The sequence below is a fragment of the Falco rusticolus genome, chromosome 2 (assembly GCF_015220075.1).
Source record: "Falco rusticolus isolate bFalRus1 chromosome 2, bFalRus1.pri, whole genome shotgun sequence".
Taxonomy (NCBI): domain Eukaryota; kingdom Metazoa; phylum Chordata; class Aves; order Falconiformes; family Falconidae; genus Falco; species Falco rusticolus.
The window spans coordinates 79292988-79310232 of record NC_051188.1 but is presented as its reverse complement, the minus strand read 5'-3'; the positions used below and the strand labels follow the sequence as shown (position 1 = coordinate 79310232).

The 17245-nt window shown below is 43.1% G+C and overlaps 1 protein-coding gene across 1 annotated transcript in view; it reads right to left on the bottom strand.

The window, feature by feature from the left end:
• The window catches only part of UMODL1 (uromodulin like 1), a 57737-nt gene that overhangs the window by 26639 nt on the left and 13853 nt on the right, over positions 1-17245 (bottom strand). The window contains exons 4-13 of the mRNA XM_037377974.1: positions 16513-16674; positions 16018-16124; positions 13677-13869; positions 12600-12740; positions 11670-11789; positions 9687-9941; positions 8127-8239; positions 5783-6002; positions 2067-2204; positions 793-1515 (exon numbers count right to left, since the gene is read on the bottom strand). Coding sequence (XP_037233871.1) covers positions 793-1515; positions 2067-2204; positions 5783-6002; positions 8127-8239; positions 9687-9941; positions 11670-11789; positions 12600-12740; positions 13677-13869; positions 16018-16124; positions 16513-16674 — 2172 coding nt within the window. The remainder of the gene's footprint in view (positions 1-792; positions 1516-2066; positions 2205-5782; positions 6003-8126; positions 8240-9686; positions 9942-11669; positions 11790-12599; positions 12741-13676; positions 13870-16017; positions 16125-16512; positions 16675-17245) is intronic.

Here is a 17245-nt window from a genome sequence, read left to right as displayed (position 1 = left end):
GACGCGGAGGGCATGAGAGGCAGAATAATGACAAGTAGAAACAAAACTGAAATAGGTATCACTTATTAACACACTAAAGGAAAAACACATTTAGTGATGGGCAGACACAGCAGCATTCCTATCCCAAACAAAACCATAATTAAAAGACAAAATCTGACTCTAACCTTGAAATATGATTCAGCTGCAATCAACAGAGAAATCACCTAATTAACTGCAACACATCTGCCCAAACCCGAACAGATTAAGCCCTCCCTGTCAGCCTAGTTACTCTCAATTACAGCTCTTGAAAAAGTGGCTCCCAGGTTTCCACGCAGCTCCTGCCCCACAGGGGATTTGTAGGGCTTTGCCTAATCCACCCTACACTGAAAGGAATAGGAAGGCAGGTCATTTGCCTTCCCAGGTCTCTGAGGTAACTCTACAGGTGGCTGCTGCTGTTGTACCCTGGTGCCAGAGCATGCAGGAGAAACGCAGACGTGTGGCAAAAGGACAAGCGGCATATGCTTCAATGAGCCACGCTCAGTGCACTGTGTAGATTTGCGTCATCTGTTTTGAGATGAAGAAACCTAACATTGATAAATCTGTCAAACTACCAGAAAAAGAAATTATTTTGACATGCTGATTTAGGGAAAAGTGCCAATTCTTGCAAAAACATAATTTTGACATAGAAAAACTAATTTCAGACACCTTCATCCCAGACCACCGATTCCAGCTGTGCATCTTTCCTGAGTGAGGCTTTGCTTCTCACGCAGCCTAATTACCACGAGTGCAGGTCCCTGCCAAACGTATACTCACTGTGGTTCATGGTGGGGCCTGGCGTCAGGCTGGGAGCTGGAGAGGCCCCTGGCAAAGCTGGTGACCCCAAGGCACCAGCGTATTTCTCAGACCAAGAGCCGTTGTCTCTTCCCATCTCTACACGTGCTCTGAGAGTGGCATTGCGGGGGGGAGTGCCAGCATCCCCTATGGCCGGCAGAGCTGTACCAGGGCCAGCTTGAGAGCTGGCTTGAGGCACAACAAAATCTGTGTGACTTCTGGTGGTAGCACAGGCTGTTGTGTGCAATGGCAAACTGAGTTGCTCTTGCCCGGCTGTGCCTATGGATGTATTTGTGGGAGCGGCCGTTTGCTGTGGTGCACCAGAGGAAGCTTCTGCCACAGAGCTCTGCTGCGGTGGACTTACGGCTGCCTGCCACTCTGCACTCATGGCCAGTTCCTTGCTGGCTGCAACCCCCGTGGCCATGGTGCTGTTGTCCCTGCTGAAGCCCATCTGTGGTGCAAGGTCTTTTCTCCAAGGGGTTGGAGGAGCACTGGTGGGAGAATGACTGTGGGGTGCTTGCTTGTTACCCAGGGGTAGTGCAGCAAGGAGGTGCACAGTGGTGCCCATCTCAGAGCCTACAGCAGCCACCATCTTAGTGGTGGCAGGGGAAGCAGGGCCTGCAGGGCTCACTTCTTCAGGAGCAAACTCTGTGCTGTTTGTAATTTCAGGAGCCATCGTTTCGCTGAGAGTGTCCACAATCTCACCTGCAACGCAGCAAACACATTGAAATGGGAATTCAAACTGGATGAGGAGGCACCAGGGTCTGACCCGAAAATGGGACTGCGACCACTCAGCCATGCATAACAGCATTACAGAAACTGGTCTTGGGTATGTTGTTAACACATTGTAGGATATGTGATTTTTATGGTGTTGAATCTGGTTTGTGCCTACAAAACCAAGCAGATTTGATTCCCTGGTCTCTTCTCCTGGTTGACAGGCCATGGATCATTACAGTGGGAGGAAATTAGCCACAGTCATACCAAAAGAGGAAAAAATTATGCCTCATGTTGCTCAGCAGTCAGTTATTAGGCTAATCAAGGAGGATCTCAGAGGGATTTCATCTGGAGATATATGTAAGCTTCACCTTTATGTTCAGAGACAGATCATATATAGTCCTTCAGCCAGAGACTGCAAAGGTGCATCTATATACACATTGTGGGCTATATAAGTTGTAATAAAAGCAGAGGTAAAAAAATTTACAACTTATTCCAGCCTTTTATGGCAAAGGGAAACTACATGACAGTCTTTCGCTCACCCTCACAGTTTCTTCCAGGTCGAGATGGATTGGTGTCCATGGTTGTCTTGCATCTGCACAGGTACGAGCCCATCAAATTGACACACTCTGCAAACACAGAGCAGTCATTCTCGGTGGGAGAAGCACATTCATCCCAGTCTGTAAGACCAAAATCACAACATCAATCAGATAGATGGCCTTCTGGCTGCATTAAGCTAGAAATAATCATAAAGTAGTCTTTTCTTCAGTTTTTGAATTTATGAATGTGTCTATCTTTTTCATCATTTACCTGACAGCCAAGCTCTGAGTAGTGCAGAACACTATCTGTGTTGTTAGTCTCTCACATAAAAATCAACTTTTGTCCTTGTAATTTGAAAAATACTTTCTCCGGGTAAAGACTTTTTCTAATATTTTTTTTTAGAATTAAACAATTATTTGAAGTGTAAAAATACTGTAAGTTTGTACTATAGCTATATCAGAAGCATACATTATACCAAGTTTTGTGTACAGTACCTCCAGATACATCAGGTAATGAACAGGTCTTTTATCACTTGCTCCTTGTAGACAGAATATTAAATAGACACTTAAATCAAGTAATCTTCTGCTTCAAATAAAAGGTAAATACAAGTAACTCCCACGAGAAGCACTCTTCAGTTCTTAACAGAGGAAGTGCTAAGGGCAAAAGCTTTTTGTATAAAATATTTTTTTTCAAAGGTAATACTGTAACACTGTGACCCTCTTTCTGGTAGTCTCAGAAAAAAAGATCCTGGTTCATCAAGGCATGAATATGCTCTAAGGGTGTTCCTTATGTTTAATTTCTGTTGCTCTGAATCAGTCAGAGATGCTTCTTTCACAGAGTTATAGACCTATTTTATTGCTGAGTCTCTTCGTTCTTGAGGGATTTAGATCTGGAGTCTTACATTACCATTCACGCCCTGTTCCATCAAACATGCAAAGGCTGAGTTAATGCTTTGGACATGAATAATCTCAGTGAATCCCACATGAGCCCTCCCTGTGTGCACTCCCTTGTGCACGTCTTAACTGCCTCAGGACTGTAAGTGAGGGAGAGCAGAAAACTAGCCTGGAAACTGTGTCTTGGGACAAGTAATTCTGATCAGAGGCTAGAAAATTGTTTTGAATAATGCATTATTCTAAGTGCTTGTTCTGCAAACATGCAGAGATTAATCACTGTGATTATTTCTCCGAAGCAAAGTCCCATTCTAGAAAAAGAAAGCTTGGAGCAGGTGTGTGCATGCGCATACATGTGTTCATCTTTTTGCTTGCAGACAGCCTTCCCCTTTTACTTTCTTCCACCTAATATTTCAATTCTTTTTCCTTTCCTCATCATTAGACAGTGGTTGTATCCGTGATTGTTTCCATTAGACAATTTCATGTGCCTGTGGCCAGCATCTGCCTATTATGTTACAGCCTAAGCCACTTGGAGGGAATACAGAAGTATGCAGGACTGACTAAAGCAACAGCAATGAAAAGTGCTCTCATTAATGACTTACTATGCTATGAAGTAATTGTGACTCTTCATGGCTTCAAACACCATCTGAGAGATGCTCCCATGCTAATTGCCAAATAACTTACATTCACTGGCTCCATTGTCTCTGAGGGTTTCCTTTCTCATCACTCAGCATGGCTTTTTAAGCAAATTTCTTCAACTCTGATGGCCACATTCAGTCATGAATCAGGCCAAAACATTTATGTTGTCTTAGTGCTCACTGGCACTAGTACATCACTCATGCACATAGACACCCATACACACTGCCCTTTTTTCCTCTATAACCATTCCATCTCAGCCAAGGTGTGCTCTGTGCTCTCTTTCTGCACTCTTGGCATCTCTCACCTTTCACATTTGGCGAGCACCTTCCACACACACAACCCTCAATGAACAGTCCTATTCCAAAAATTATTAAAAAAACACCTTTGTGTTCACTATGATTACCCATTATACCTGTAAGAGGTACATGCAATGGGTAAAAGTCTGTGAAATGCCTTACCTAATGATGTTGCAGATACTAAAGGTTTGCATGACTTCACAGAGAACCCTGGAGGAGAAATCCAAAGAAATCACTTTGGATTCAAGGAGTTCTGTAACTGAAGACGGTGGCTAAGAGAGTATTAGTGAGAGGCATCATCTACACTTGCTGTATTATTACACTTCTCCAGGAACTGGCTCCTGGCTGCTACTGAGGACTTGATATTGTGCTAGATGGATCTTGGACCTGACTCAGCACATGTCCCTTTGTCTTTTCTTACCATGCCTCACACAACAGACAGATATTTTAGTGTCTCTGTTCATCATGGCAGTAAGCTTAACAATTTCTGAATCTTCGAAGAGACATGCAATTGCCTCACTCCTTTCAGCTGTGCTATCCCTTCTGACTTCTCATCCTTGCTTTTTTGAAGTTGAATTCCTTGCTCTGCCACTGCCACTAAACCAGGCACACAGCCTTCTGTTGGCCAGGCTCCACAGAGGATCCAGGTTGCGTTTCTCCACTGGTGTAAGAGGATCTGTGCAGGTTTACTGTCAAAGGGCCCATTCCAGGGCTCTCAGGGGTCAGGAAGAAAAACAGCCCATTATACAGAACTTTCCTTTATGTACTTCATTCCTTCGCCTTGTTTTCCACATTTGACTTTAGGAAACTCATGTCAACCAAATGCTTGTTTGGGCAGAACTAAGAAATGTCCCCCTTTTCTCTACCCTAAGGAGGAGTGGAGGAGTTGACTGTGCTCCTTGTTAAGAGTGGTGCTACTGGAAGCCATCTGGTCTTCTGATATTAAAGTAACAGTCCAGAGCTATTGCCTTCTTCCTCCCCACTCCTTCAGTCCCAGGATCAATTGCATTTGTAAAGTATTTTGGCAGACATCAGCACCTTGCAATTCAGTATCTGCTACCACTGTGATATTTGTAGGCTTCGGGTGCAATTTGTCTCTTCTTGTTTTTTCTTGTCCTGTTCTGATGAACCCCCACATGCTCTACAAATCCAAAGGGAGTTTTCCCTGATCACAGTAAATAAGCTTCTAAAGGGCTCAATACACTGGGAGAGAAGAATAACCCATTCTGCTACTCTGGCTTTGGCAGCTTTCTGAACTCTGGCTCTGCCAGCTGGGAAAGCTGAAGCCAGAACTTGGCCCTTTGAAGATAAAAATGGTGATTACTGAAGATCAAACAAATGCCTAGTTTAACATAAATTCCATGCGTGCTTCTTTAGTCCTGTTCATTGAGAGGACATTTGGGAATTTCTCTGGCTGGATTTCTATAGTGAAGATGTTAGATTTCTTTTCTTAAACCCTGGCCCAAATACAGCCCCACAGCCCTGAAGTACAAAACTGTGTAGCGGGCATGTGTATCTAAAGGCTACAAATATTCCACAGTAATCCTATCTGCAACTCAGTGTGAGAAAGATATGGCAAACTTCCAACTGCTCGCAAAGAGGAGAGAGAAGAAAATTAATAGGGAAACCACGGGCTTCGCTCCTTCTTAAACACAGTGGAAGGAAGCAGTGTCTGCAGGTACCTGGGCACAGCCAATGTTCCTTCATCTGACCCTTCTGAACTTATGGATAAAAACCCATGGAGGAGTTCTCACATCACAGTTTTCCCTCCAACAAACCACATATGTTGTCTCTCTATAAAGTATTTTCCATGAAGAATGCTGGTGATACCATGAGTGATCAAAATACAGACCCTGTTTTCTTGTTTGAAAAAATAATAACAATAAAAATTACCTTCTACTACAGTGTTTTGCTGATCCACCAACAGCACAGAGCCATTGTGCAGGTAGGAAAGCACTGGGGCAAATGTAGAGGCATCAGCTGGGAACTCGGGGTCCCGCACAGTGATTCTGACCCTCGCAAAGACGCTTCCAGCTTGCAGTGATTCAGTCTGCACTTTCAGCTTCCCAGATTTGTATAAAGCAGAAATGTTGGGTGGAAATGAATTTTCAAGCTGAAAGAAGGGAGAGAAACATCAACAATTAGGAACCCAACAGGAACATCTCCTTTTAAAACTGAACTATGGTGGTACCATTTTAAAAATGTGTGTATGCACAACATAGAAAATGTAAAAAAAAAAGTTTCAAGGTGTTTCAGAAATCTTACTTTTCAGAGCTTACTGAGGCACAGAGGAGTGTGAATCTCCTTGGTGCACCTAGGTACCCTTGAAAATGGTACCCATCTGATCACTGGTCTTACAAACGAAATTCCATTTCAACTCAAGGGGAGTAAAATTCCTTCTGCCCCTGTTTTCCTGCATCAGAGCTGAATTGGCATGGTAAGTCTGCATGCATCAGACCCTTGACGTTAGCTCTGTATGTCACACAAGCTTTTCTTCACAAGCTTTCTATATACTTACCTCTGCACTCCCAGACACTGGAACTTGGTCATCTCCACTGTCACTGGAGCCGGCTCTGGCTTGATTTTGACTACTACCAACTAGCCGTCCCCCGACAGTCCCCAGGCAGAGTTGGGACACCATGCGCTGGCCAGGGGCCAGCCCCAACAGGCAATCTGTATGTGACCATCGTGCTTTGGAAGACGCAACTGCATGGATGCAGGCTGGTTTGTGGCAGTTGGTGTTCATGCCAGAGAATGGTTCAGGAAATGTTTCATTTACTGGTATGGGCATAGCTTTAGCTGCCAGGGAGTATTTGAAACTAACCAGTCCAAGTCCAGCCTGCAGCCAAGACCAATGATAAAGAAATCTCAGGATGAGAGACAAGAAAAATGGGGGTGGATAACGTCACGAAAATGTGTTTAAGACAGCCCCAGCTTCAAGGGAATATCACAATTACATCATGGTTGATTACCAAACCAGTAAGTAAACACATCAGTTGAACAAATGGTGTTACTTTCAACATTAAAACTGTCATACTGCTGGCAATATTTGAGCTGTGCAGGAGTTGGAAGTTTTATCTTACATCTCTAGAAGGCATCTCCTTGCCTTTTGTTCCTACATACACCTCAAAGCACACCTTTGAGCATGCAATGCAGAGCCACAGATCAACACAGCTTTGTTCCCATTCAGACAAAGTTTGCTCCAAAAATTCCTACAAACAAGCTGTTTAACTGGTCTAAGCTCACATCAGGGTGGAGAGGCGCGAAAGAGCGAGAAGTGAGAGGGGTATGTTGCGCTCCCAAATACCCAAGGAGGCAGAAGCACACAGATGGGCAACGCTTCTTTTCCCTCCTAACCCCATGATGCCAATTAGGTCTGCAATAGTCTCAGAGAAGGTTCACTCACAAAAATCTTCCTGCACAACAACAGTGAACAATTTGAAGCTATGGGAAATAAAACCATGTCAGGAACTTCAGCTTGCAATTTCTCATGAGCAAATCGCTCTTCCGTGCTGTCTTTGAAAGTATAATTCCATTACTGGTTTTTCGCATCAAATTTATATTCACATATGTTTATGAATCACCCTTTGTTTTGGGAAAGTGTCGGTTTGGATGGAGATCCCAAGTGCTCTCTACGGGCCCTGCTGTCTACAGCAAAACTGCAAGAGATTGCTGTGTCTGAAATGTCCCCCCTGCCTGGGAAGCTGAGAGCTGGTAATAGGCTTCATAACTCAAGTTTCGTTTACGGTTGTTTACACCTGAACATGGACAGTGGCTATATGTGTGCATGCAATGAATGGGGCTGCAGAAGAAAGCCTGACACGGTCACTCTTCCTTAAAGAAGAATGAGCTTTGACAGCAGTCAGACATTTATTGAGGAGACAGCACTGAAATGAATGTCAGCAGCGTCATTTCAACAATCCATTAAAAAGCCTCAAGTCAATTTAGTGTGTGTTTATTGCCTAACTAAAGATCCAGGGAAAGGAGTCCCTGTTGCATGCCTGCATTTTTAGTTCCTTTACTCTTCGGTAAGGGAAAACTCTCATTGGCTCAATTGCTAATAAAGCCAAGGGCTTGATCTGTCTAGTCAGTTGAATTTTGTTTTAGTTATAAAGAAAGGTCACAGGAAATAGTGTGATTTTCAAGGGATATTTCAGCCAGGCATAAAATCCTCTATTACATTAAATAAATTCCAAACTGGAAAAAAATGTATTACCTACAGATATTCTAGCATTACCTCTGTAAGCAATAGTCTTGAAAATTCCTTATATGCTGAGCTGCTGGCATTATGGAAATCATCAGTGAAGTTGTAGTTGAGAATCCTCATAGTAACACCAAATAACTTGGCCTCTATAGGACACAATATTTAAATATTATTTTTATATTAAAAATACAATATTAAAACACACACTGACAAAGCAGAAGAAGAAAGGATTCAGTCAAAATTGATGAACCCAAACCAAAATCTGAGATGATGGAAGGAGAAGGGGGGGTAAGGTCGAGAGAGTTTGGTATTAAACCAAGAAAATAAAGCAAATATTCCACTACAAGCTTGCTATACATAGAGGAGATACACTTACATCAGGTCCATAAAGATATTTAGGTGCCTAACTGCAACTGCACGAGAACTGGGTATACACATATCCCTGTGGACCTGACCCTATGTAACTCCTGCATTTCTGTTACACCCAGGGTTGAATTGCCTGTGAACTCAACTTTGGCCCACCACTTAGAATTACTGGTTTTTTCCTCATCTTGGTAGCATGGATAGTAAATATATTCTTAAACTGAAAACAATAACAAAAAACAGTGCATGCCACTTCTCTGCCTGGTAAACCCTGACAGATAACACACAGAGAACATAAGCCAAATCCAAGAGCCAAGGAATTTATAACCACTTTAACCTGTATAAACAATCTGAAGCTGTTACTCTTTGGACTGATCTTTGGAAAACTTTTCTTTTTCTCAAGGGCTTCAACTTCATACTCTGAAGTTCAGCCCTCTGTTTCCATAACCACTAGACCTCCTACTTACCCTCTACAAAGGGAGTAATTTTCTTCTGCCCTAACCTAGAGTCATCCCTCATCTGATCAAAGCGAAGGCTCTTATGGATAAACATAAACAGCAGCATTCTCACCGTGGCCAGTATTAGATGGTTCACTGCCTGCTTCACTGAGAAAATGGGGAGATATTTATTTATTTATTTGCATGAGCGTTTAGGAAATAATTTAAGGGTAAAGGAAAAGCAAAATTATGTTTGATTAACACACTAGGGACTCGGGGAGCTAGCATCACTAGCTAATTGAACAACATTATGCAGGTACTCTGCTGGCTTCCTTACACAGCCTTTGTTATTCCCTTTAATCTTGGTCACTCTCAAATATTAGCTGAATCTGGCCTTCCTCTGTGCACTCTTGTTAGCTCAGCTGAACCCTTGACAAACGAGCTGACTCGATTTCTCACTGGCCATGGCCATCAACCAGGAAAAATGGGACCTGATGGGAGATGGGTGGCAGCAGAATGCAGTGGTAGGCACAAAAAAATAAAAAAGTATTAAAGTTTATCCTGGTATCTGTAATAGTTTGAGTCAGGTCCAGCACTACTTTATGAACTAAAGCCGGAGTTCTGCTGCCTGATAGTCCAGGTTGCGTAAATGCTGGGGTAGAGAAGAGAAGTGCTAAAGGGGTTGGGAAATGGAGTTTGGCAAGGACAGAATGGATCATCGTTGAACTGCAAGGGGATGGGGGAGTGCAGGGAGAGAGAGAGAATGTATATATATTTTAAAGTGACTATTTACCTGTTTTAACATTTTGATGAGAGGTGCTGGTTTTTCCACAGGTTTCATAGCTGATCTCTACTGAATACATCACACCTGCTTCCAGTTGAGACACATTCATTTTCATTTCCTCTGTCTTCAGGTTTTGTACAATCTCTTTACCCTTGAACACTTGGACTTGGAAAGTATGGTTCAGAGTAGAAGTGACATGCCAGGACATTTCAAAACTGTTGCTGGTAACGCTGAAGATTCGGTGGTTTGTAAATGCAGAGGGACCTATTGCAGTCCCAGGAAGAATGGTCACAGAAAAAGGAACATTTCACCTTGTATTGTGCTATCCTAAATCCATTATAGATAAGCACTTTGACAATCAACAGGGGAAGCTCCTCTTTACATTATGTCAGGACAGCATCTGCCCCTTTGACACTACCAGGTCCCTTCACACATGAACTATCCCATGAAAGTAATTAATTTGGTGTTTATGCTTTTTATTTCTTTTTACTGTACGTATTTGTGTTGAATCTCTAGTAACACTAATAATCAGCCAGTGAGCTACAGGTTCACGCAACAGGAACAAGTTTGCAGTAGTGGATGTGCGTACTCTGCATACACTGACAGCAGCTTCGCCTCTTGTCATTTCAATCATCAAAATGCACCTCTTCAGGAAAAGGCTGCCTTGATTTATGCCTGGAAAAAACCCACAGCCCCCAGTTTACAGAGGCTGGAGGATAAATGGTGGGAAGTGTTTCACCTATTTATGCCACTCTAATCCAGTGCAATCATTGTCATGCCAATGGGAAAAGGCAGGATTCTTCAGAGATGATTCCTCTCCTTAAATGTCTAAATGGGATTAATAGGATTAATTGCCCTCCAGCAAAGCCAGTCTGCCTCCACCAACTAGAGAGAGAGAGCCCAGACTAGACACCTCTCCTGTAGACAGCTGGGGTCAGGTGGGATGAACATCAGCCCCCACGCTAACCTAGAGACCATGGTATGCTGCTGCCACAACTTCAATTCTTTCATGCTAAGGGTTAGCCTGAGGAAAAGCTTGCTTTCTTAAATTGTTTCAATAGAAAACAATTGTTTCCAGGACTCTGAGCTAGGTGGCTGTCAAACACCCCCAAAGCCACACCACCCCTGCACTACAGGGCCTTCAGTTTAATTCCCCCGGCTGCAGCTCGGATCAGAAGTTGCAGATGAAGGATCAAGAAAATGCAGCCTGTCTCTCTGAACTAGGCAAAGAACTACTCTAAAGATATTTCCTCCCACAAGAGGAACAGGATGTTGTTAGATGGATTGTGATAAATCTTGCCTGAAAGGGCTGAAGTCACCCATACAGAGACAAACCTACCGGGGTCTGCTCCCACTGTGGTCCCTCAGACAGCTATAATGCGTAGCAGGGACAGTATTCACAAAGACTGCCTCCAGTGTAGGGTAGCTGTGGCCAGCCTCCTTGACTCATGTTCCCCCCCCAGCACCTTCACGGACTCGAAAGCAAGAGACCCGCATCCCAGTGGTGTGACCAGGAGGAGCTCCTGTGGTCAGTAACAGAACCTCCCCTACCTTGTTCCAGGACAAGTCTGGGGCATGCAGCTGGGTCCAGAGCAAGTGAGTGGTACTGGCCCCACACCAGCCCTCTCCGGCATGCTGCCCATGCTGGAGGATTATCCAGCACAAGCCCCGTGATGGGATTTGCACTTGAATGGCTCACCAGGCACAAGTGGCTCAAGAAGCCCAGTGCAGCCACCTGTACTGCCAGAAGGCCAGCTCCCTTCAGTAGCCATGGGGATAACAGTGGGGCTTCTGCAGTGGTCACTCAGCACCACAGCTCCTGATCTGAAAGTCCTGCTAGGGAAGTGTCTGTCTTTCCATTTTCATAGGTGGAGATTCACTACCAGCCTTTGTGAAAACCCTCTTGTAACTCAACTAGCCCCAGGAAAAAAGGATCAAAGAGTGGCTGAATTAAAAGCAAGACAAGATTCATTCAAATCCAAGGTTACTCACAGCATCCAGCATCTGCAGATTTGTTAGTTATGGACAAGAGGCTTGAATTACTTTTAGACAGGGAGCTATTGCTAGTGTTAATGGGTTCTAATGCTGAACTTGGAGTAGATGCTGCCATGCCTAGAAGAGAAATAATATTATTGAAGAGTTAAAGTATTCCTAACAAAGAAAACCCAAAATAATACCGTTCATGCTTTCTGCAGCTGAAAAGCGGTAATAGAAGTAATATAAATAGAAATTAAAATAAATGTATTATCATATCATAAAAGCATAAAGTAATACATTATCTTAATTTTTGAGATTAAAGGATTGTGAAATTGTTTTCTAACTAAAGCATTAAATGTGCAAGCACTTATTTATCTCATTAACTTAAAGCTTATTAGCAGGCCCATTGATGGCTGTGGGCTGTAAGTACATGCCTCTATGTTCTGCTGAACTGGTACCACCAAGTATTACTTCCCCTGGTGCCAAACTCCAGCTGCCTCCAGCAGAAGACTCAGAGACAGTGTAGCAGCTCAGGGTGGGATTATACAACCACCGAGTCCTAGCTGCAGTCACGCAATCAGAACGGGAAGGAGGCACTGTGTACAAATAGTGTCATTAATTGTATTTTCCCAGAAGGCTGGGGAGCTGTACTGACAAAGATTTTGCTCTGAGAAGCAGTCAGGGTCTGACACTAGAGGTTTTGGCAGGTGACTGAGGACAGCTGAGGGTGAGACAGGAGAAACAGCAAGGAAATGTGATACAAATAAACTGCATTTTGATCAGAAATAGCTAACAGCTGGCTTACGTGGTGTCTTCTCCCAACAGCAGGAGAAGGGGCACTGCATGCTCCAGAAATCTTTGTCTTGCAGGTGATGTCTGCAATGGACCACAAAGGCCTGCAGAAACTTTCTCAGTATTTCCCAAGGTGAGACCTGCATTTCTTACCTTCCATTCTTCGACTCAGCTGGTGAGGGATGACATCTGCCTGTTCACGCTGAGGGTTACAGCGGTAATAACCCTCCAGATTCACACAGGTGTTTTTCTCAGGACAAGCATTGAATTCAGCATAGGAACATTCATTGACATCTAAGAAGAGAAACACATCTTGTACAGGTATTGATAAAAGCATCAAGCTTGATTTGCAACGTGTATGTAGACCAGGCTCTGGATACGATAAATGCAGTGTAAATCTGCAGTAACTCTGCTGAAGTAACTCTGGATGTATCTGGGTGCAATGAAATCAGAGCACTGCCCTTCCCCAAAACAGTTATAACCCGATCGCTTTTTACTCCAACTCTTTGGAATAAGAGGACAGTTGGTGGCAGCTCCTGCTTACGGTTGCAGGATGTCATCCAAAGCTAAGAGATGTCAGCAGCAGGAGCAAGATTTACCCAGTGATTTCACTGAAAGTTGGACTGAGTTTTCAAATGTAAACACAGAATAAGAAGTAAATGACAGTGGTGTTTATGGATGCATTTCGTGAGTGAAAATGTTCAGATAACTACACAGTACTAAGTCGATTAAAATAATTTAAACCAAATATATTTAAATATTTCACTAATATTTTAAAATAAAGTAGTAATACAATATAGTAATTATTAGGCTAATAGGCTACAAATATGACTTGTTTCATGCAAGTAACACATTTCTATACAAACAGTATATCTGCTTCCCAACAAAACACTCTTTTTATGAGCCTGTTTAATACAACCAATGATTGTGCTACAAATACGGACACCTTTGCTTTTTCATCTGAAGATGGGCTATGATATTAGGAGAAAGAAAATTTAGTTGAGGAATTGGGAGTATCCCCCTCCAAACTATTCACTGCAAAATAATTATTTACTACAACCCTCTCCATCTATAATGGAAACGTTAGGGCCATATTTGGAAAGTTTACAAGGTCTGCTACGGTATTTTTGAAAGCAAATTAGTTCTATAGTCATATAGATGAAATCCCAAGTGAAGAGGGATGAACCCCCTAAAAAAGCTTCCCCCCGTGACAGGATTATAACAAGTAACCTTGCACTTCTGTGTCAATCACTTCATATGTGCGCTTCACAATGTCCTTCAGAGAAGAAGAAACCTCTGCTAGCGGAGCTGGCTGGTACAGTCCGATGAGAACCTGGGAGGCCACTGTCCCAGCATATACTTCTGCACGGTTGCTCTGGATATGGTGCACAGAGGCATTCAAGGGCTGTAATGCACCAGTAATCTGGAAATGGGGAAAAACAATTCAGTATCTCGTTCCTTTCTCAGCACAGCTGTATACCAATGAGGCATATCTTATGCAAAGATTATCATCCTAATCTGAGTGTAGAAAGAACCAATTCAGAAAGCATAGCAAAGTGGCATCATTTAGGTCTGTATTTATGCAAGGTGAGCTCTTCTTACTATCACATTTCACCACAGAGTTATGGTATAATGCTGCCAAGCTAAGGCAGGTGTGGAGCTGCAAGTCGGGTTTCAAAATGCTTAGGCAGGGGTATGCAACCCAGGAAGATATGGGAAAAGTCACTTTGGTTTGTAGTGTTTAATCATTACATAAACAAACCAAACAAACATTACAAAATCACAATAGAAAGAATATACATTAGACATGCTATTACAGTTCTTCTGTAATAAAGCTGTCCAACATTTCTCACTTTAAGCAGCTAAAAAGACTGCTGGCAAAGGAAATAGAAAGAAAAAGAAGAAAAGCAATAGACTGAGGAAGAAGGGACTAAGAGTCACAGAAAGGCCCCAGGACTGATCAAGTCATCACAACTGTGAGTCAGGAATGAGGGAAGGGACAGGGTGGTGGGCTGAGCATTACAAGTCAGTGGAGCAGACAGGGCCTGGAAGACATTCCTCTAAACAGCAGCTTATTGCAAAGCTTCCGTTTATATTTCCTATTTCTGGTGTGTCTGACTTTTCCAGAACTTGACTCAGGCCAAGATATAAAAGTCTCGGTACATCATTACCCTCTACTCCTTTATACAACATCAGGACCAGGGTTTCTCGCTTTTTTAGGGTATGAGGAGTTCAGGTAGGAGGAAGAACTACACACATGCAACATCCCCATGCTACTGCTACTATTTCAGTTCCCCTGCGTGTCAGTCCTAGCTGATGATGGGAGAAGGGTTTTCTGTGCTACTTGCCCACCCCCAGCTTGAAACTGGGGAGAAGTTAGAAATAAAAATGGAGGTATATAGGGACCTGCCCTCTTAGGTATCTTTCAAAGACCACATCCAAGCGTGGTTTTCTCCATGGCATGGTGATATGTACTAGGGAAATGCTTTGGTTTTATGGCCTGGAAGGTCTCTGTCCTAGTTCATCAATCCATTTCTAAAGACCACTGAGAGGACAGAGCAAGCCCTTCTGTGCAAGCATGGCTTTAGTTTGCAGCCTAATTCTTCCTGCAGACACTCCTGTGCCTCATGCCTCTGCTAGGGCTGTTTTTCTTGGTTGCCTTGGACTCTTCCCACCTGCTGTGTTATGGATAGAGAGATGCGCTGCGCTGCTGTTGCACAGCCTTGAATGTGTTGTTTACAGGCTGCCCAGAGAGGTTGTGAAATCTCCTTCTCTGGAGACATTCAGAACCTACCTGGACACAACCCTGTGCAACCTGCTCTAGGAGAACTGCTTTAGCAGGGGGTGGACTAAATGATCTCCAGAGGTACCTTCCAACCCCGACCATTCTGTGATTCTGTGATTCTACTGCTTTGGCCACTGCTAATCTATACACAAGTCAGAGCCTTGGTCCTACAGCAAAAGCAACACCCTGCTGTCTCCCCCAGCCCTGCTCCTCTGGCAAGAATGACCACAAAATGCCCTTGATCCAAGACACAGTCGCCTGCTGTAATCCTGGGTTTTCACAGCAAAACTTCTGGTGTTGCCGAGTCCACCAGCCACGTAGGTCCCAGTGCCGTAGATCAGGTTTGTCTCTTGAAAGGTTTAATTCAAAACTCCTTATCATAAAGCATCACACTTTGCAGGTCTTGAAATCTGGACCCAGTCATAGGCCAAAAGCTGAACTGAGACAGAGCTGGAGCAAGCATCATTTAAGCAGGAAAAAGCCCTATACTTCTTGTCTTTAAAAACATATATACTATATGTCTTTAAATTGCCCTTGGAAAAGACCTTAAAAATTTACTAAAGAAGCTGATAAATCAATATTAATTGAGCTGCTTGAAGATCATCTGACATTCAGTAATTAGGAATAAATTAGTGCCATAAAGCATGATCTGACAGAACAAAGAGGGAGCGACTGGCTGGCAAGGTTATGCCCAGCACAGAGGGCTATGAAACAAGTGGTGGTTACTGAGTAACAGGAACATGGATGCAACAAGCAACACACAGGAACGTTTGCGTTTGTACATACCATGGAGTGTAAAAGGCGTGAGTGATTCAGAAGGTGGGAATCCACTCTAATTAATTCATTAAAATCCATTTTCACAAGCACTGTCACATTGTACCAGAATGTCCTTCCTGAAGCGTACAAAATAAAACAGCCAAGTCATCCGAGGTCTGATGCTATAGAAAGTGACAGAGCTATAGGAACACTCTGAAGCTTTAACTTGGCAAGTATGAAGGGCCCACGTACAGCCATCAGTTACAGCCTCATTCGCCATATGCCGCAGGCAGCAGCACCAGTGAAGGAGAAGCAGCCAAGGAAAGTACCTGCAGTATTCACGCACCGTTTAGTTCTCATGGGTGCAAGTGCTGAAGCCGAGTATCCTGGAATTGATCCAGAGCAGATTCCCATATTTGTTTTCTAAAGAGCTATGGTAACAGTTTTCCTGCCCATTCCCACCCTCAGAAGGAAAAACTAAGCATATTTCTATTAGAAGCAGTCTTAAATTTATCAGTAACATACCCTCTGGCATTGGATCCACACAGCCTGCTCCTTTGGATGAGTTGCAGCATTTTTTAAGCCCTGGACATTCAGTATCAAACGTGCAAGGATAATCACATGTTTCCATATTCTCCATTGGACAAATACCAGGTCTTGAGGCAAATACACTGGATCTATTGAGTGCTAAGTAACAAAAACATTTCTGAGAACAAAAATACAGAAAATAGTTTCCAAAAAATTGTGCTATTTAATTTTAGCAAACACCTCCTCCTCATTTTAGAAGCACATCTGTTCTAAGGTTTTCGTGTGGAGAAAATAGGAGCCTAAAATACCATTATTTCATTTTAAGAGTGTAAATATTCTCAGAATTTTCTCTTGTTCATGACATTCTTGTTACAGAAATTTTGAATTTATAATTTTCCATTAATAATTATGGGTGGATGGATAGATAGATAAGTTTCTAAATGTGGAGGTACTGAAGCACTGCAAAACAGAAAATGTGCCTGATGCCAGCTATGACTAATCCAAAGAATATATAATGATCAAAAGAAACAGGTAATGTCTGGGCTAGAAATCGGGAGGTTTTATTTAACCTTTGGTTGTGACAAAGTTAACCTTTAGTTATAGTGATTGAAGATGTCACATGAGAGTGGAGGCACAATGCTGTTCTCAGGTACAGTTAAGGGGGTTGCACAGAGGGACAGCAGAGCAGACCCGAGCCCGCGGTCTGCAGCCTGGCAGCACTTGCTCCGCA